Source organism: Pelobates fuscus, chromosome 1, assembly GCF_036172605.1.
Source record: "Pelobates fuscus isolate aPelFus1 chromosome 1, aPelFus1.pri, whole genome shotgun sequence".
NCBI classification, from domain to species: domain Eukaryota; kingdom Metazoa; phylum Chordata; class Amphibia; order Anura; family Pelobatidae; genus Pelobates; species Pelobates fuscus.
The window spans coordinates 497,496,792-497,518,683 of NC_086317.1; the positions used below are offsets into that span (position 1 = coordinate 497,496,792).

General features: G+C 44.8%; 1 protein-coding gene across 1 annotated transcript in view; it reads left to right on the forward strand.

Moving 5' to 3' along the window:
- The first annotated feature begins 917 nt into the window (after positions 1 to 917).
- The window catches only part of LOC134573608 (transient receptor potential cation channel subfamily M member 2-like), a 447,574-nt gene continuing 426,599 nt past the window's right edge, over positions 918 to 21,892 (forward strand). The window contains exons 1-3 of the mRNA XM_063433396.1: positions 918 to 986; positions 15,790 to 15,986; positions 17,523 to 17,614. Of these exons, the coding sequence (XP_063289466.1) occupies positions 15,840 to 15,986; positions 17,523 to 17,614 (239 nt within the window). The 5' untranslated portion in view covers positions 918 to 986; positions 15,790 to 15,839. The remainder of the gene's footprint in view (positions 987 to 15,789; positions 15,987 to 17,522; positions 17,615 to 21,892) is intronic.

Here is a 21,892-nt window from a genome sequence, read left to right on the forward strand (position 1 = left end):
CAGTTATAGGACTGTCTCTCTGTCTAACCCTTGCAGTATCAGTTATAGTGACTGTCTCTCTGTCTATCACTTGCAGTGTCAGTTATAGGACTGTCTCTCTGTCTAACCCTTGCAGTGTCAGTTATAGGGACTGTCTCTCTGTCTATCACTTGCAGTGTCAGTTATAGTGACTGTCTCTCTGTCTAACCCTTGCAGTGTCAGTTATAGGGACTGTCTCTCTGTCTATCACTTGCAGTGTCAGTTATAGTGACTGTCTCTCTGTCTAACCCTTGCAGTGTCAGTTATAGGGACTGTCTCTCTGTCTATCACTTGCAGTGTCAGTTATAGTGACTGTCTCTGTCTAACCCTTGCAGTGTCAGTTATAGGGACTGTCTCTCTGTCTATCACTTGCAGTGTCAGTTATAGTGACTGTCTCTCTGTCTAACCCTTGCAGTGTCAGTTATAGGGACTGTCTCTCTGTCTATCACTTGCAGTGTCAGTTATAGTGACTGTCTCTGTCTAACCCTTGCAGTGTCAGTTGCTGTATCTAAGCGCCCAGGTGTGATGGGAAAGGTGTCCATTGTTTTGATGGGTGTCGCCTGTGGGGGCTTTTGTTCCTTTTGTAACTCGATTCCCTGGTTACTGCAACTTTAACGACAGAAAATACAAACTTACTTTATAGGACTTGCCACTGACACAGTAACACTGAGCTATCCCAAACTGGCACACTGTGACACCCCTCCACACAAACTGTGCCACCCCTCCACACAGACTGGCACACTGTGACAACCCTCCACACAGACTGGCACACTGTGACACCCCTCCACACAGACTGGCACACACAGTGACACCCCTCCACACAGACTGGCACACTGTGCCACCCCTCCACACAGACTGGCACAAACTCTGACAACCCTCCACACAGACTGGCACACACAGTGACACCCCTCCACACAGACTAAATTGGCACTGATTCACATTTTTGGATTATTTTGAAATACAGACAGGTATGTATTGGCACTTCCTTTAATACATTTCTGTAGCATCTCATACTGGCACTGGATATAATCTGTACGGTTGGCACGTATCGATGCTGGCACTGGATATAATCTGTACGGTTGGTACGTATCGATGTTGGCACTGGATATAATCTGTACGGTTGGTACGTATCGATGCTGGCACTGGATATAATCTGTATGGTTGGTACATATCGATACTGGCACTGGGTATAATCTGTATGGTTGGTACGTATCGATGCTGGCACTGGATATAATCTGTATGGTTGGTACGTATCGATGCTGGCACTGGATATAATCTGTACGGTTGGTGCATATCGATACTGGCACTGGATATAATCTGTACGGTTGGTACATATCGATACTGGCACTGGATATAATCTGTACGGTTGGTACGTATCGATGCTGGCACTGGATATAATCTGTACGGTTGGTACGTATCGATACTGGCACTGGATATAATCTGTATGGTTGGTACATATCGATGCTGGCACTGGATATAATCTGTACGGTTGGTACATATCGATACTGGCACTGGATATAATCTGTACGGTTGGTACGTATCGATACTGGCACTAGATATAATCTGTACGGTTGGTACGTATCGATGCTGGCACTGGATATAATCTGTACGGTTGGTACATATCGATGCTGGCACTGGATATAATCTGTACGGTTGGTGCATATCGATACTGGCACTGGATATAATCTGTTCGGTTGGTACGTATCGATGTTGGCACTGGATATAATCTGTACGGTTGGTACGTATCGATACTGGCACTAGATATAATCTGTACGGTTGGTACGTATCGATGCTGGCACTGGATATAATCTGTATGGTTGGTACATATCGATACTGGCACTGGGTATAATCTGTATGGTTGGTACATATCGATACTGGCACTGGATATAATCTGTACGGTTGGTACGTATCGATGCTGGCACTGGATATAATCTGTACGGTTGGTACATATCGATACTGGCACTGGATATAATCTGTATGGTTGGTACATATCGATGCTGGCACTGGATATAATCTGTACGGTTGGTACATATCGATACTGGCACTGGATATAATCTGTACGGTTGGTACGTATCGATACTGGCACTAGATATAATCTGTACGGTTGGTACGTATCGATGCTGGCACTGGATATAATCTGTATGGTTGGTACATATCGATACTGGCACTGGGTATAATCTGTATGGTTGGTACATATCGATACTGGCACTGGATATAATCTGTATGGTTGGTACGTATCGATGCTGGCACTGGATATAATCTGTATGGTTGGTACGTATCGATGCTGGCACTAGATATAATCTGTATGGTTGGTACGTATCGATGCTGGCACTGGATATAATCTGTATGGTTGGTACGTATCGATGCTGGCACTGGATATAATCTGAACGGTTGGTACGTATCGATACTGGCACTGGGTATAATCTGTACGGTTGGTACGTATCGATACTGGCACTAGATATAATCTGTATGGTTGGTACGTATCGATGCTGGCACTGGATATAATCTGTATGGTTGGTACGTATCGATGCTGGCACTGGATATAATCTGTACGGTTGGTACGTATCGATGCTGGCACTGGATATAATCTGTATGGTTGGTACGTATCGATACTGGCACTGGATATAATCTGTACGGTTGGTACGTATCGATGCTGGCACTGGATATAATCTGTATGGTTGGTACGTATCGATGCTGGCACTGGATATAATCTGTATGGTTGGTAAGTATCGATACTGGCACTGGATATAATCTGTACGGTTGGTACGTATCGATACTGGCACTGGATATAATCTGTACGGTTGGTACATATCGATACTGGCACTGGGTATAATCTGTACGGTTGGTACGTATCGATACTGGCACTGGATATAATCTGTATGGTTGGTACGTATCGATGCTGGCACTGGATATAATCTGTACAGTTGGTACATATCGATACTGGCACTGGGTATAATCTGTACGGTTGGTACGTATCGATACTGGCACTAGATATAATCTGTATGGTTGGTACGTATCGATGCTGGCACTGGATATAATCTGTACGGTCGGTACGTATCGATGCTGGCACTGGATATAATCTGTACGGTTGGTACATATCGATACTGGCACTGGGTATAATCTGTATGGTTGGTACGTATCGATGCTGGCACTGGATATAATCTGTATGGTTGGTGCATATCGATGCTGGCACTGGATATAATCTGTATGGTTGGTGCATATCGATGCTGGCACTGGATATAATCTGTATGGTTGGTGCATATCGATACTGGCACTGGGTATAATCTGTACGGTTGGTACGTATCGATACTGGCACTAGATATAATCTGTATGGTTGGTACGTATCGATACTGGCACTGGATATAATCTGTACGGTTGGTACGTATCGATGCTGGCACTGGATATAATCTGTATGGTTGGTGCATATCGATGCTGGCACTGGATATAATCTGTATGGTTGGTACGTATCGATGCTGGCACTGGATATAATCTGTATGGTTGGTACGTATCGATACTGGCACTGGATATAATCTGTACGGTTGGTACGTATCGATACTGGCACTGGATATAATCTGTATGGTTGGTACATATCGATACTGGCACTGGGTATAATCTGTATGGTTGGTACATATCGATACCAGCACTGGATATAATCTGTACGGTTGGTACGTATCGATACTGGCACTGGATATAATCTGTACGGTTGGTGCATATCGATACTGACACTGGATATAATCTGTACGGTTGGTACGTATCGATGCTGGCACTGGATATAATCTGTATGGTTGGTACGTATCGATGCTGGCACTGGATATAATCTGTACGGTTGGTACATATCGATACTGGCACTGGATATAAGCTGTACGGTTGGTACATATCGATACTGGCACTGGATATAATCTTTACGGTTGGTGCATATCAATACTGGCACTGGCTATAAGCTGTACGGTTGGTACATATCGATACTGGCACTGGATATAATCTGTACGGTTGGTACATATCGATACTGGCACTAGATATAATCTGTACGGTTGGTACATATCGATACTGGCACTGGATATAATCTGTACGGTTGGTGCATATCGATACTGGCACTAGATATAATCTGTACGGTTGGTACGTATCGATACTGGCACTGGATATAATCTGTATGGCTTGTACGTATCGATACTGGCACTGGATATAATCTGTACGGTTGGTGCATATCGATACTGGCACTGGATATAATCTGTACGGTTGGTACGTATCGATACTGGCACTGGATATAATCTGTACGGTTGGTACATATCGATACCGGCACTGGATATAATCTGTACGGTTGGTACATATCGATACTGGCACTGGATATAATCTGTACGGTTGGTGCATATCGATACCGGCACTGGATATAATCTGTAAGGTTGGTACGTATCGATACTGGCACTGGATATAATCTGTACGGTTGGTGCATATCGATACCGGCACTGGATATAATCTGTACGGTTGGTGCATATCGATACCGGCACTGGATATAATCTGTACGGTTGGTGCATATCGATACTGGCACTGGATATAAGCTGTACGGTTGGTACATATCGATACTGGCACTGGATATAATCTGTACGGTTGGTGCATATCGATACTGGCACTGGATATAATCTGTACGGTTGGTACATATTGATACTGGCACTGGATATAATCTGTACGGTTGGTGCATATCGATACTGGCACTGGATATAATCTGTACGGTTGGTGCATATTGATACCGGCACTGGATATAATCTGTACGGTTGGTGCATATCGATACTGGCACTGGATATAATCTGTACGGTTGGTGCATATCGATACTGGCACTGGATATAATCTGTACGGTTGGTGCATATCGATACCGGCACTGGATATAATCTGTACGGTTGGTGCATATTGATACTGGCACTGGATATAATCTGTACGGTTGGTGCATATTGATACTGGCACTGGATATAATCTGTACGGTTGGTGCATATCGATACTGGCACTGGATATAATCTGTACGGTTGGTGCATATCGATACCGGCACTGGATATAATCTGTACGGTTGGTGCATATCGATACTGGCACTGGATATAATCTGTACGGTTGGTGCATATCGATACTGGCACTGGATATAATCTGTACGGTTGGTGCATATCGATACTGGCACTGGATATAATCTGTACGGTTGGTGCATATCGATACTGGCACTGGATATAATCTGTACGGTTGGTGCATATCGATACCGGCACTGGATATAATCTGTACGGTTGGTGCATATCGATACCGGCACTGGATATAATCTGTACGGTTGGTGCATATCGATACTGGCACTGGATATAATCTTTACGGTTGGTGCATATTGATACTGGCACTGAATATAATCTGTACGGTTGGTGCATATCGATACTGGCACTGGATACAATCTGTACGGTTGGTGCATATCGATACTGGCACTGGATATAATCTGTACGGTTGGTGCATATCGATACTGGCATGGAGTGAACGTCAGAGACCATATAACTACACCAACCTATTTGATTAAATCTTCTGTAGAAAAGTAATATTGTTGTCAGATTGAATTATTTTACCTGGTTTAATATCTTCCGAGATATAAGTTTCAGCAGAGGAGGTTGGTCTATAGGGGGAGATGGGACAGGCCCCCTAGATGTTTTTGCAGTCAATGACGTAAAAAGTGAGTTACAATGCATGTTGTGTATTTTGTGATTAGTTCTGCAGTGTCCTGCCCCCTTTTATTCCTATTTTTAGAACACATTGGAGAAATAAAGCTCTTCTCCAATTGTTTGATCTGCCCAGTTACTTAAATTGCCACATTGAAGGGATAAGGTCAGTAAACTATCGCATTAAACCTGGTATTGTCGTCTCCACTGCACATTGTGTGGGGGCTAAATGGGGGTGGGACAGTAACCAGGCAAGTCTTGTGAGTGGACACATGAGCAACCCACCATTGCTGTTCCAAGTGCTGTCCAAGTGCTAGTCTGCTACCACTGAGGGTTTTGTTTCTTTAAACTATTTGTCGGCTAGCTGTTACTGCTGTCTTGGGTAATTACTGATTATTACTCTTTGCTGGCAAAAGTTAAGTCCATCCAGACAAATTCAGTGTTTACTCATTGTGTCAGGGGTTAAGTTAAGTGAGGGTAAGTGGGCATAACTTAAAATGTTAGGGGACAGAGTTAAATTTCGGGGAACTATTCTAGTGCCCCGGTCCATATTTTCCCTTCACCAGCAATCATTGTCTTCCATAGTCATCAATATCATGTCAAGGTCACTGTAGTGTACTGAACACCTAACACTACAGTAAGTTTTAGATGTTTGTTAGAAAACCATCAAAAATGAGAATAAAAAACAAACAAAAAAAATGACTTCCCTTGCCTGCTGCGGCCTCCTCCTTGTCCGATGTCATCCTGGTGGCTTGCCTCCATTAGGGACTGTAGGAGCATGGACGGCACTCTCTGCGATATGCCAATGATTCTGACATAGAGAATAACTGAATACATTGATCCTTTATGGAAGATCATGGTGACCTGCCCCATATGTTAGGGTACAAAATCAAGGAGGGAACAGTCCCGACTCTCATACCCAGAGGGGTACACTGCCATGCCTTTTAAACAAGCACTCATCTAACTGAATGTGTTATAGTGCCGTCAGTCCTACCCCACAAAATCCTTTTATTATAAAGGAACACTCTAAAATAAAATAATATCAGGAAGTATTACTTTACTGAGAGGGTAGTGGATGCATGGAAAAGCCTTCCAGCTGAAGTGGTAGAGGTTAAAACAGTAAAGGAGTTTAAGCATGCGTGGGATAGGGACAGGGCCGACCCAAGACATTGTGCTGCCTGGGGCAAAGGATAAAATGCTGCCCCCCCACCTCCTCCTTCAACCAAGTGCACAATCCAGAAGATGCAGTGTGTGTAATGTATGCAGTGTGTATAGTGAATGCTTTGAGTGCATGTGTATAGTGGATACAGAGTGTGTGTGTAGTGGATTCAGTGTATGTGTTGATGCAGTGTAGTGGGTGCAGTGTCTTTGTACTGGATGTTGTGTAGTGGGTGCAGTGCCTGTGTCTGTGTAGGTGATACAGTGTAGTGTGTGCAGTGCCTGTGTAGTTGATGCAGTGTAGCGTGTGCAGTGTCTGTGTTTTGTGTTGTCAATGCATAGTGTGTGTAGTGGATGCAGTGCCTGTGTTTAGTGCATGTAGTGTGTGTAGTAAATGCAGTGTCGTGCATGTAGTGTGTGCAGTGTATGTGTGTAATGGATCAACGGGCACCCAGACTGGGTACCTCCGTTGAAGGATGCTCCTAGCGCTTCCTGAGGACTCCAAGCACTGCAGCAGACACCATAACCACCGTAGACTCCTCCAGAGAGCAAGGCAGGAACAAGCTCTTACAAGAGCTTAGTAGTGACATAGCAAGGGCGTATGAATAGCATACGCCCTTGCAGACAATCCCTTGTAGCAGATTTCCCCAATAAGAGACGGCACTCCAAATTGAGGGTGAAGTAGAACTGACTGTACTGGCACATACAGCCTCTTTTTTTCCCATTCTACAAACATAGTACTGCCCACAGGGTTTTGAAGAACAACCAATCAACACATTACAACACAGCTAACACTTCCATTCATTACATCAGAAATCCACCCCTCTGCCTGTGATACAATTATCTCAACACAATAGACTTGTATGTACGTAGTGGGGAATCGCGATGCAGCCTAGAACAAAATCTAACCCCATTAAACCCCCCAATAACGACAGACCACTTAGTATGGATGAAACAGGCCACAGCATTTATTATCACAACTAAATTACTGCATAACACATCCATAACTTTATTTATTAAATCTCTTCTTTTCTGTAACCAAAACATTAGACATAAATAAGCATAAATTAACATATATACATATATAACTCCACCCATAGTGTTATACAGTGACCCAACCGTCCTTGCCAATAAAAACATGGAGTGGTTCCTAATCACCACTCCCTCTCACCTCCCCCCTCGTCATAAAAATCCTTCCAATGCCTGCCATCAGCCGACCTTATCCACGCTCGATGGGCACGAGACCTCAGGCAACCTAAAGTTAAACCTTTAAAGCAGGGGAGGTTTGAGACCTTAAAAAACTTGTTCATCTCATTCCATCTACTTAAACGTAACCTCAAACTCAATTGGCAAGGACATACCCCCGGCTAGCTGCGACAAAATATAGTATAGGGTGGGCAGGAGGGAAGCTGTTTGCTGGCCCGAATCCCAAGTGGCACTGAGGTAAGACCTCCCCCACACTGTCTTACACAGAACATAATCCCACCCACAGATTCTTCCCAACCAATCCCATGCATCTATCCCCACACTCCTACATGTGCCCTTGTCCGCTTAGCTGCGCTATCTCCCCAGGGCCTAGCTTAATTATCACAAGCAGGAAAATACAGTATTATAAAACATATCACAGGTACCCCAAAACATGCAATAACCCCATAAAAATATATGCTCGGAACCGGGGGATCTGGGTGAACCACAAATCCAAAATTCTCCCAGATCCGTTCAGTAGTTTGGAAGATACAGTTTAATGCAGATTCCGGAGAACATATACAGACTATATGAAAAATAATTACTGTATAATGTGTCCCCTGTTGTATAGTTTAAAACTACAGCACGATGTCTTTGTGCACCAAATACCGGCGAGATGGCACCGTGTAGAAAAGTCAAAACAGTGTCTGTGAGTTAAAATGGCCGCCATCCATTGTTCTCACCATGTGCTTCATCCATTGTTCTCACCATGTGCCTCTGATACATGAAATGGTGGCCACCCAGTAACTCCACAGTTTGTCTGGTAGTCTATCCAGCTGAACCAACAGAAGAAACGCATGGGGAACAGTGCAACAAACGAAGGGAATCATAAAAAATATGGACAATAGTCATATTTCTCCAGTTTTGGCACAGGGCACAAATAGTGTTTTCAAATGCCATATATCCCAGGGCCATAGTCAGAAGGTAGGAGCCGGGCAAGCAAGAACATGTGGCAAGGTCTCTTTCGCCACAATGTGTATCTGTGTGCAAGGGCGTACCTAGAGCATTTGGCACCCGGGACGGGTCCTATTTTTGGCACACCCCCCTCAACTTTAAATATAAAAACAACCAAAAAATGTTTTTTATGTATTAAGCACTAAGCAGTGTTTGTGTGTTTGAATATATGCATGTTTTTGTATGGAGTATATGTGAGTGAATGTAGCGGTGTGTTTGTATGTAGTGTTGGCGTTTGATTGTAAGCATGCATTTGTGTGTTGTGTGGTATTTGAATGCAGTGTTGTGGTTATATATAATGGTGGGGTTTGTATGTAGTGTTGACGTTGAAATGCATGAATGTATTTGTGTGTAGTGTTGGCGAGATTTTGAGATGTCTGCACATATACACATACACGGACATACACACATGCAGATACATATACATATTTAAGGACACCAAATAAGGTGCTATCTGCTAAACAGCACCCTCATTTGGCATCTTTATATATGGAAATCTCACATAAGGGCAGCAATTCAGGGAATGATCTACTAAACAGCTAAAGGGTTAAAAAAAAACGCCCTCTTCTTATTTTCAGTTGTTTAGCAGATAAATCCCTTATTTGTTATCCTTATGTGGGATTGCAATATTTAAGGACAGGAAATAAGGGAGCTATCTACTAAACACATACGCAGAGATACACACAATCACACACATAATCACAGATATACACAAACACAATCACTAACCCACACACATACAATCACAGACACACACAAACATTACATACATACACACATTTAATAATTAAGAGGTCCACCCAGCCTCCCTACCTTGCTCTAGAAGGGCTGGAGTGGATCCTCAGTTCCTGGTGGTCAGTGGTTGCTGCTGGGATCTCTGTGCTTTTTCTGCACAGGTCCATCGCACGCCCTGTAATGACGCAGAGGCCGCGATGACATCATATCCTGGCTTCTGGCTCACTGCAGGGCGAAGACCGTCAGACACAGTCAGATGCACACAGTCCCACACACAGTTACAGGCAGACAGTCAAACATGCAGGCAATCACACAGGCAGACAGTCACACACACAATCACAGGCAGACAGTCACACACACACAGTCACAGACAGTCACTCACACACACACCCACAATCACAGGCAGACAGTCACACACAGAGTCACACAGACAATCACAGGCAGACAGTCACACACACACAGTCACAGACAGTCACACATACACACAACACAATCACAGTCACAGTCACACACACACACACACACACACAATCAGAGGCAGACAGTCACACACACACACACACACACACACACACAATCAGTCAGACAGTCACTCACACACACACCCACAATCACAGGCAGACAGTCGCACACACAGACACACACAGGCAGGCAGTCTCACACACACACACACACACACACATAGGCAGACAATCACACAAACAGTCACACTGACAATCACCAATCACAGGCAGACAATCACACACGCAGTCACACAGACAATCACAGGCAGTCACACAGACAATCACAGACAGACAATCACAGGCAGTCACACACACACAGGCAGACAATCACACACACAGAGTCACACAGACAATCACAGGCAGACAATCACGCACACAGAGTCACACAGACAATCACAGGCAGACAATAATACACACAGAGTCAGGCAGACAATCACAGGCAGACAGTCACACAGACAATCACAGGCAGTCACACACACACAGACAGACAATCACACACACAGTCAAAGACAGTCACAATCACAGTTACACACAGCACTCTCTCTCACTTACAGTAAGCTTGGGCTAGATGAGGAGTGGATTCAGTCCTTCTGGCTCCTGTGCTGTAGTTGGGGAAGCACGGACTCCTCCTGTGTGCAGCACTATGAGGCTGCGTTTGGCTCCGCCCCACACATCCGGTTTGGCTCCGCCCCCACAGCAGTTATAGCTCCGCCCCCAACTTGCCGTGCAGCCAGATCTCCTGCTCCTGCTTCCAGCCCCTGCGTGTGAGCTGTGTCGGCTGCCCGGCGCCCCTGCTTCTATGGCAACCGGTGCAGCCACACAGCTCACTGACCCCCAAGCCTGGCCAGCCCTGGTGGCAACCCTCTGCCTGATGGCACCCAGGGCGGACCGCCCCTCCCCCCGCCCCTCCCTTAGTACGCCACTGTCTGTGTGTAGTGCATGTAGTGTGTGCAGTGTATGTGTGTCTGTGTGTAGTGCATGTAGTGTGTGCAGTGTATGTGTGTCTGTGTGTAGTGCATGTAGTGTGTGCAGTGTATGTGTGTCTGTGTGTAGTGCATGGAGTGTGTGCAGTGTATGTGTGTCTGTGTGTAGTGCATTAAGTGTGTGTATCAGGTATTGTTTTATTTTATGTGTATTTCCCCCTCCCTGCCTCTTGGGAGGGGGGCACTAGTTTCCATGGTGGTCCAGTTTCACTTTGTGCTGTGTCCTGTAGAGAGGGGCCCAGTGATCTGTTCTTCCTCCTTCTGCTCTCACAAGCTGCGGGTTGCTATTGGCAACGCTCCACACGGCACATAATGCACGCCTGAGCATTGCCATGGCAACCCGTGTCTCGCGAGAGCAGAAGATATGAAGCTGCAGGAGGAAGAGCAGATCACTGGGCCCCCTCTCCACAGGACAAGGTAGCGGGGGCCCAGAATGATATTTAATATGATATGCACACAGTAATCGCTATATATATATATATACGGAGTATTACCGTGTGGTAACCTCTCTATCCACACTAAAATCAAACAAAATATATACATACATGTTACGGACCGTTTCAGCAGACAAGGAGTTAAAATCCGTTTTGGCGATAATCCCCTTTTCACAGACAGGCACAGCTACTGTAAAATCACCAAAACACACGAATTGGATATAAGTGAAAGCACCAAACTCCCGAACTGCATACAAGGGAATAAGGTAGCACTCCAAACTCCCGAACTGGAACCTCACGAATAGCTGCTAGCAGACGAACAGGAAAAGCTCCCAAGCGGCTTACACTCCTGGCAATCAGTCTCTATCAGCATACAGTGAATCCCCCCAAGAACGAGACAAGGCTCCGTGTTGAGGGTCAAGCAGTGGTCTGTTTATTGAGGGCTACGTGCCCCGGTATTTATGCAGGTCTCCCACCTGGTGGACACTCCCCTAGGGGACCAGATGGAAGACTGAAACAGCAGACAGACAAGTACCAATTACAGACATACAACAGTAAAACATCCCCACAATGCATTTTGGCTTCCTCCCCTTATCCTGAGAGGAAACTCAATTATACATACAGTTAAACATACTTTCTACCCAACTTTCATAACTCTAAAACCATACATCACATTCACATAATTACATATTCACAATCAATCCATTAAGGGGAACAACATATTAAAAAATGGCATGAATCAGACCAGGGGTTCAGAAGTTAGTAAAATATTTTGGGCCCTGGCTGGCACATGGCTATCTGGCCCAGATCGGTTTTACAGAGCTCTCTCTCCTGGAGACAATGGAGAAGTAATCCAATTGCCTCCCAGGACAGAGACCAGACTCCATTGAGCACATGGGGACACAAAGACAGTAAAACACTTTAAAATACATAAAGTTACTTTTTATACATAACACACAGACATTTCACATATCCCCAGATAGCTGGGATCTGTGCGCACAAAACTACTGAATAGCGCTCAGATCCTATTCACACAGTTCAATTGCCGCTGGGGAATGGAGACTGGGCTCCCAATTCCCAAAAAATCATGCTGCTGCTGGGGGGCAGGAACAACTACCTCTGCCCCCTGTAACTCAGCCTGCCGCTGGGGAGGGAGGACGCTGCTCTCCTCTCCCTGCATTTCACACTGCCTTCCCGGCATATCACTCTGCTGCTGGGGAATGGAGACTGGGCTCCCAATTCCCTGCAGGAACGGTGGAGAGATCTCGGTCCCATCTCCACCGGCCACCTGGGGTTCTTCCCTGTAAATCTCCTCAATATCTGCCCAGCTGAATGGGTCTGGATCTGGGTCTCCGCTTCCCTGCTGAGCCTTCTCACTGGAGTGGAATAGATTTTGGTAGCCCTGTTCCAGCTCCATCTCCCGGGTCACCAGGTGGACCAGGTCTTGCTCAATCTTATGAGTGTCGTCCCAGTCATACCTGCTCTCCCTCCACTCAAAGAGATCCTGGAACCGGCTTGTGTAGCGCTCCCAAACTCAGGCTCTGCAAAAGTCTCCCATAACAAGCCAGGACCATCAAACTCGTCTCCCTCTGGCTTGTCATGCTCGGCTGTCCGGGGTAGGTACTGAGCTTCATACCACCAGAGCGCCTGGTAGGCATCCTCCAGCCACATCTCCCGCCTTACCAGGTACTTCAGATCTTCTACCCACTCTTCCAGGGGCTGCTCTCCCAGGAAAGGCATCCGCAGGGCTAGTCGCTTTTGCTGTCGTTGCTTGTCCTTGGGGAGCCTCTCGTCCCGCAGATATTCCACAATACCCAGTGCCTGGTACCAAATGCCTTTGCGACTGCATCTCGGTCATCCATGACACCCTCATCGTACTCCACTGCTGGTTCCATGCTGGTGCTGTCAGGGTCGCTGTACTGAGACATGCGTTGCCCTCAAATTGTACAATCCAAAGAACTGGTGCCTCCTGTAGCTGTCCTTCTGGCTGTAGGAACGATCCCGCCGCTTGCCACCAATTGTAACGGACCGTTTCAGCAGACAAGGGGTTAAAATCCGTTTAGGTGATATGCCCCTTTCTGAGAGACAGGCACAGCTACTGCAGAACACCAAACTCCCAAACTGGATACAAAATAGCACTCTAAACTGGAACCTCACGAATAGCTGCTAGCAGACGAATAGGAAAAGCTCCCAAGCGGCTTACACTCCTAGCAATCAGTCCCTATCAGCATACAGTGAATCCCCCCATGAACGAGACAAGGCTCCGTGTTGAGGGTCAAGCAGTGGTCTGTTTATTGAGGGCTACCTGCCCCGGTATTTATGCAGGTCTCCCACCTGGTGGACACTCCCCTAGGGGACCAGATGGAAGACTGTAACAATGGACAGACATTTAGCATTTCAGGACAAACAGAAGTAAAACATCCCCACAATGCATCCTGGCTTCCTCCCCTTATCCTGAGAGGAAACTCAATTATACATACAGTTAAACATACTTTCTACCCAACTTTCATAACTCTAAAACCATAAATCACATTCACATAAAAATTACATATTCACAATCAATCCATTAAGGGGAACAACATATTAAAAAATGGCATGAATCAGACCAGGGGTTCAGAAGTTAGTAAAATATATTTTGGGCCCTGGCTGGCACATGGCTATGTGGCCCAGACCGGTTTTACAGAGCCCTCTCTCCTGGAGACAATGGAGAAGTAATCCAATTGCCTCCCAGGACAGAGACCAGACTCCATTATGCACATGGGGACACAAAGACAGTAAAACACTTTAAAATACATAAAGTCACCTTTTACACATAACACACAGACATTTCACATATCCCCAGATAGCTGGGATCTGAGCGCACAAAACTACCGAATAGCGCGCAGATCCTATTCACACAGTTCAATTGCCATGGAGCTAAAGTCTTTCCCATAGTCTTTCATTATATGAATGGGCTCCATGGCATAGCTATCTGGGGTATCACCGCTCACACAGGGCAAGTACCGAATGACCCCACTGTATTTAAAGGGCCAGAATGAGTGACATGCACTCTGTTAGGGCCGAATACGTTTTTTAAAGGGTCCAATCTCCCAGGGCCATAGTCCAAAGGCAGCAGGCGGCCAACCAGGCTTCTCCAATGCAATGTGGCGAGATTGCTCTCGTCACAATACACAATAGGTGGAGTATCTTGGTATGAGATAATGGCAAAAGTGCAAATGGGATAGCTGTAAAGACAAAATAATAGACAAGCAACTAGTGCAATATCATACGGTTCATGGATAATTCAGTATAGATTTCGTGATTAGGTACTCACAAAGAAGGAGCCAGAGAATTATGTCTCAGTCTGGACGCCTGTGGGATAGTTGGAAGGGATCCCACTCCCTTTAGATGTATTGGTTGTGTATATATTCTTTGCTGGTCCCAAAAGGGACCAGATACTCCACCTATTGTGTATGTGTATATATATATATATATATATATATATATGTATACGGCCCAGGCCACACAGCAGGCATTTATAAAAGTCCCCCGCTCCACTGCTGCCAATGGATGGGACGGCTCTGGATAGGGATAAAGTTATCCTAGCTATAAGATAAGGCCAGGGACTAATGAGAGTATTTAGAAAATTGGGCAGACTAGATGGGCCGAATGGTTCTTATCTGCCATCACATTCTGTCTCTATGTTAACTTTATTGATAATTACATTTCTTTATACCATTAGTTTTCTGAACCCCATTAAATTATTGCCCCTCATTAAAGTTAAATAAAATGTGTTAGACACTCCTATTACCCAGCTCGGTCAATGATTTTTATTTATATATTTAATAATTACTCTCTTACTTTGTATTCTAATCAGTTTCAATCTGAACATAAGGTTTTATTCATCAGCAAATCAAGTTATTGAGCTGTAAAAATATTTACTTTATCTCTTTACTCTTTACCGTTCATGACACACTCACATTCTGTGTACGGGTTGTTAATAAAGCATTATCATTCTCTCGTTTTTCCCATTAATGACTTAAATCTGGGTTTGGATTATATCTGTATAGCGCCGTTGCTTGTCCTTACTTTGCTTTTTATGTCCTAGAGAGGGATGTCCTGCATGTGACCAAGCCTCTGGTGATAGTAAAATATCTCATGGAGAACTCTCAGAGTAAACCTGTGGAGGATGGGGTGGATGGCATTGAGCTGTACTCCAAGAATCTTCGATCTCCGTACCGCCCCGGCACTGCTGATGGCAAGAAGAAAAAAAAGATCACAAGTAAATTTCTGGATGGTGAGAAGGTAAGAAGCTCAGTCCTTTCTCTAGAAATATTGCAGGTTCTAAAAGTCCACGCAGAATGATTCCAGTTGAGTTTAAACTAATCTGCTATTTGTAATGTTTATGGGATATTTTTTATATGTTTAAATATTTCATGTTTTTGGATGTTTTTGATATATCAATTCATCGTAAGCATAGAGGTTGTACAAAATATTATAAATATAAACCCATTAATAATCTGGAGCCATACCCGGCTAGGGGACCATACCGCAATCGGATTCCCATTCTACCCTGCCAGGAGCCTTCCTTTTCCACTCTGCCCTGGGAGTCTCCCTATTGCACCCTCCAGTTGCCTTCCCATTCCCCTCTGCCCTGGGAGTATTCTAGTACCACCTTCCAGAAGCCTTCCCATCCACTCTGCCCTGGGAGCCTTCCTGGGAGTTTTCCCATTCCACCCTCCAGAAGCCTTCCCATTTCACTCTGCCCTGGGAGCCTTCCTGGGAGTTTTCCCATCCACACTGCCCTGTGAGCCTTCCCATTCCACTCTGCTCTGGAAGTCTTCCTGTTCCACCCGTTTGGGGGTTTTCCCATTTCACTCTGCCCTGGGAGCCTTCCTAGGAGTTTTCCCATTCCACCCTCCAGGAGCCTTCCCATTCCACTCTGCTCTAGGAGTCTTCCTGTTCCACCCTTCGGGAGTTTTCCCATTTTACTCTGCCCTGGGAGTCTTTCAGTTCCATGAGCCTTCCCATTCCACTCTGCTCTGGGAGTAATTCCTGTTCCACCTCCAGGAGTTTTCCATTTCACAGTGTACTCAGCCACTTAATGTAAAAATGCTTCCCCAATTTGCCGCACTCCAAAAGATTTTGCTCTCCACTACGTGAAAAACTGAACCTTAATTTACAGGGGGTGCAGGTTTGGGAAGTATATAGTGCAGTATAAAAACACATAGTGTAAAACTATGGAAAGAAGAATACGTTATAGTACAACAAACTAAGTTGCTGTCACACACACTTATACAAACAAATACAGCTCGAAAATGAAAGCATAGATGGTTCACCAGTCCATTGTCTGCCCCACTAGGTGATGGATGAGAATATTCTGCTTCCTGCCACTTCTGGTGCCAACGTTATCTTTCCCAAAATGTTTTGTATTGTTAAATGGATTTCATTAGGGAAATGTTGCCCCAAAAAGCTTGCCAGATCTACAAATGTGTATTTGAGTAGATTTCTATTAAAGTTTTTGTTTGCTGATTAACCCTTGGTCAGAGTAATATCACCTCTGCCGGGTGGCTCTGTATTTCGTAGACCCCAGTTTTCTGTTACTCTGTGGGAATTACAGGAGTTTGTTGATCAACTCAGACCTTCTGAATCTTTATACTCTGTTGCACTATCTGATGACGCAATGGCCAGAATATTCCATGGAGTGTGGGAAAGTGGGCTTTTCATGTTTAATTTATTTTTCTCCCTCTTACCACTTTTCCATTCTCTTCCATTCAACATCTCCCGTTACCACACTGGCTTCCTGACTCTGTTATAATGCTCCCCCTTTTCTCACTGTAGCTTGATGTACTGAATTCTTGGGTGTCACAAAATATTAAGAAAAAAGAATGCGTGTGCTTCATCCCACATTCACCAAGCTCTCAGGATGGAAGGTGAGTGTGTGGGCGCTATAGAAAAACATTATGTATTATGTATTGTGTATTAAGCATGAAGAAACATGAAATACAGTCACTGTCATCACATTTTAATTTCTAATTTTTTAAAGGCAGTTTCACACAGAGCAATCACAGCAGGAAGTTAGGTTGTACAGCAGTTGGTCAGATAGCAATAGGGTCCGACCCAACACGTATATCAGTGATAAACTTTCAAAAAACAAGAAGTAGAAATTTGTTAACAGTTGTCCTTTGAGTCTTATGTGGAAATATGTGACTAAGCTTCTCTTGCAGAAATCTTTTCAGACACTTTCAACTAAAACAACACATGGTTTGAATCATTATGCAGAAATGGGCTTACACTCAAGTGACCTATATACCAACTGTGCAAAGCCCTGTTAACGCCCACTGAAAACCGTTCCAATGAATGCTTCGTTGGCATGGAGTAGAAAGTCTGTATGAAGACTGGCAAAATATCTGGGAAACAACTGCTAAAAAATGTTCTTGTGTAACTCATACAGAACATGGTTACAAATGACAAATTAATTGTCCCCGCGGTGTTAGCATAGAAAATTGTGTTGACTTGATATCAGACTCTGCTCCATCACAGAAGGAACTCCATGCTTACCAATGTGAGTGGCATGGAACTGCTCACAGCTAACTTCATGAATCCCCATAACTCATCCATGTGGTCTCTGTCACTACCCTGTGAGGTTATAGTGCCATATAGGAAACCTGACTATTTCAGTTTTTACAGTTTAATTTTGATTGATAAATTTGATAGGTCAATGTGCTATTTTAGGGCATTGTAGCAGTTTGACAGTTAGAATTACCCCATAAATGCATACCATTTAGGAAAGCAGACATCCTGAGGTATGTCATATGGTATATTTTGAGCCATGGTATGCAGTCATTTTGACACCAATTTAAAATGTTATGGTATTATTTTAATTTTACATTTTTATACATGCCCATTGCAATGTGTGTATCAGAGCCCTACTCCTGCCCAGGACTTTCCTCAGCTGGGTCAACAAGAGTAGAAATCAGTATAGCGGAATGGAGATTTGCTACTTTGTATTCCCTATATTGACTGTCCGTATCCCCCCCCCCCCCTGTTATTTTGTTTGTTTTGCCCGGGTTTTACAAATGGAATCCATTTGTCTCCCGAACAAGGACAACCTATGTACCCCATTAGAACGTTAACACCAACCACTTGAATGCAAAACCGCAAGGGAAACTATTAATGAGAGCTTCTTCTGGAACGACTGCAGTGGTACTTGTTCGTCGAGTGCCTGGAAGTATTTTTGGCTTGGCACTCGCGTGAACACCGGTAAACTGTCGACCGCTGCACGTTCCTGTTCCCAACCACCTACATATAAAGTAATGGACAGGGGGAGCATTCGTGTTATGAAAGAGATTCCCTTGTTTTTGCACAGAAACCTCACGAACAGAGACCGGACCGGGCACCTATTCTCCTGGAACTATTTTCGGCTGCCACCTCGTGTCTGGCCGGTCAAATCTTCCACATGATGCCATTCCCGTTCTACCAAATCAATCTGAATGATTCTTGGTTATGTTGATCACTCAGATCGGGTCTATCAGGGAATGTACTTCGTGTAGGGTTCCTATGTATGGTTGGGGGACTTTTGGGGTACGGGATATTTTTGGGATTTTTTTGTGCTTGAGAGATAATTTAAATGGAGGAGTTTACTCAGGCAATTATCTTTCAGACACAAGGGTCCTGGGATTGAAACCCTTGCATTTTCTGCCTGGAAGATGGCATAAAAGCCATGGGGTGAATAAAATTGGGGTGAATAAAGTGCCCTTCGCCACTTGTGCCTGGAGAGGATTAATTGCCAGCCTCTTGCCTTGTGACTATGGCCCCTGGGAGAGTTTGCCCTTTAAAAAATTTTTTTGGGCATATTGGATTTTATCGCACTGTTTCTTTGATTCCATGGGAGAATGTGCCTCTTCCCCTCCCCCTTTTCCTGTCCATTGTTCTCCGGCAGGTCGTTGTCCCAGGGACACTGCCAGACCAGTTGAAACTGGCTGCTTTGTCCCTCCTCAATCTCTCATCAGCCCTTGCTAAACTTTAACCCCATGGCGATTTTATTCTGTTCGAGGGATCTGAGTGCTGTTCGGATATATATCTGTTCAGTGTAATAGAAATTATGCATTTTAATTTATTTTTACTGTTGTTGTAAATGGAGAGATTTTCCTGTACCTGGAGATAATTAAGTTACCACACCCACTTAAGCCAATTATCTCCAGGATAGGGGAGAAGATCGACCGGCTGCACAGCCTAAATCTGTGGAACTGTTTTGGGCAGGAAAGCCATACTTGCAGTCGGTTAAATAGGACTACCACCTAACCTTTGAACCACTGGACTAAATTGTATGATTTTTGCATATGTTTGTATAGGGAGTATGCCGATTTAGAATATGTAACCTTTATTAATAGTTCATGTATACTTTTAAAGTTATAAGAATTGTATAAAAACTGTATTTTCCTGCCTGTGATAATTACATTAGCCCATTGTGTACAGTAATTCTATCACAGGAAGAGGGGAGAATTTAGCTGGAATGAATGTGAGTGTTTAACTGTATTGTACGTTGTTGATTGGCTGTTCCACAAGACCATGTGGGTGGTAACCTTGTGGAAAAACCTACATGAAAGAAAGTCCTTTGGTACTCATTAAACAGATCTTCTTGACCCTCAATACGTAGCCTTGCTTCGTTATTGAAGAGAACTGCTATAATAACACTTGGGATTGCTATGCTCTGCAAACTCCCTTGAGCTTTAATCACTTAGCTCTTCTAAGAGCTGTTCCTGATACGCTCTCCCGGAGGAGCGGTCTTCCCCACACAGTCCTGGATGTCGGAGGTTCATACAGGGTGGAAGGAAGAGGTCTTTCCCACACGGTCCTGGAAGACAGGAGCTGATCCAGGGTGGAAGGAAGACGGCAAGACTACCAGTTAAGCTACGGCGGTTGTGGAGTCTGCGGTGGTTGTGGTGTCTGGTACGGTGCTTGTAGTCCTCGGTGCAAGCTAGGAAGCGTCCATCAATGAAAGGCACATGGTCGGGTGCCAGGTGATCCGTTACAGGGACAAACTGTGGTACTTCTGCCCACAGTCACCGTGGCTTGAGCTGAATGGCGAATTCGCTCTAGACACCCTCAGGCACTGGACGCCACTCAGTCCTGGGAGGTCTAGTCCTTACAAGGACTTTCTGTCAGGATTACAAAATGATTCAGCACGTAGAATTGTATAACACAGAGAACTGATAGGTAACATATACCGGACTAACGTACCAAAGAATAGTCAGGAATAGCCGAGGTCAAGGGATACAGAAAGAGACACAACGATAAGGAAAAGCCAGGAGTCAGGGATACCAGAAAACAGGGAAGTCAAAAACAATGCCAAAGTCAAATAACCAGAATAACCAGAATCAATAACGCGCTCTCGGACAACCACAAGGGAAACCACGACAGGGCACTGAGCAGGATGAGAACTGGGCCTTAATACCCCTCCTCTAAATCTGATAGGCTGTAACTGGCTTTTGACCCAAAGGCAGTTACCAGGTTCTCATTTGCAGAATTGCTGCTGAGCATTAACCCTTCTGTGGATTTGGTTGCTGCTCAGCACAACTGTTACAAAGACTCCATATGTTGTTACAACCTAACCTCTTTCCTTGTTAAAACCCCATTCGATTAGTATACAGATCATACGAACGCTTTTCACGAACTATTATAAAGAACCATTCGTCAGTACGAACGATGGACCCCCAGCTGTTGGCGTGTGCCGCCACTTAACCCTGTCATCTCTAAAAGTACCGAATGACCGACCACCCTCGCTGCAGTCTGCGGTTAGCCACCAACTAATTGACAGTCCCGGTGGACCCACATACGCATACAATGTACCGAATGGAAACTGCCGAAAGACTCACGAAGCAAGACCACCTACATTCTGGCGTGTGGCAGTAATTAGAATGTGTTTTTTGCGGTTACCGCAGGTTAAGTACCCCCATCCGGGCGTTCTCCGTTCGTGTCCCTAACGGTCGGAAAAACCAGACTGATAGTGGGGATTTGTATGTCTGCGTGTCCGATTTCTGTTCCATAAGTATTGAGTCGAGGTCCCGCTGTCCATTTAACAACCTAAAAACATGGCCGCCATCAGCGGTTACTGACCAAAGTGCCGAACAAGACTCTATGGCAGAAATCTCCCGTTCGGTTCGTGGGGTCTGGGCGCAATGTGTATACTTGATGTACCCAGACCCGAG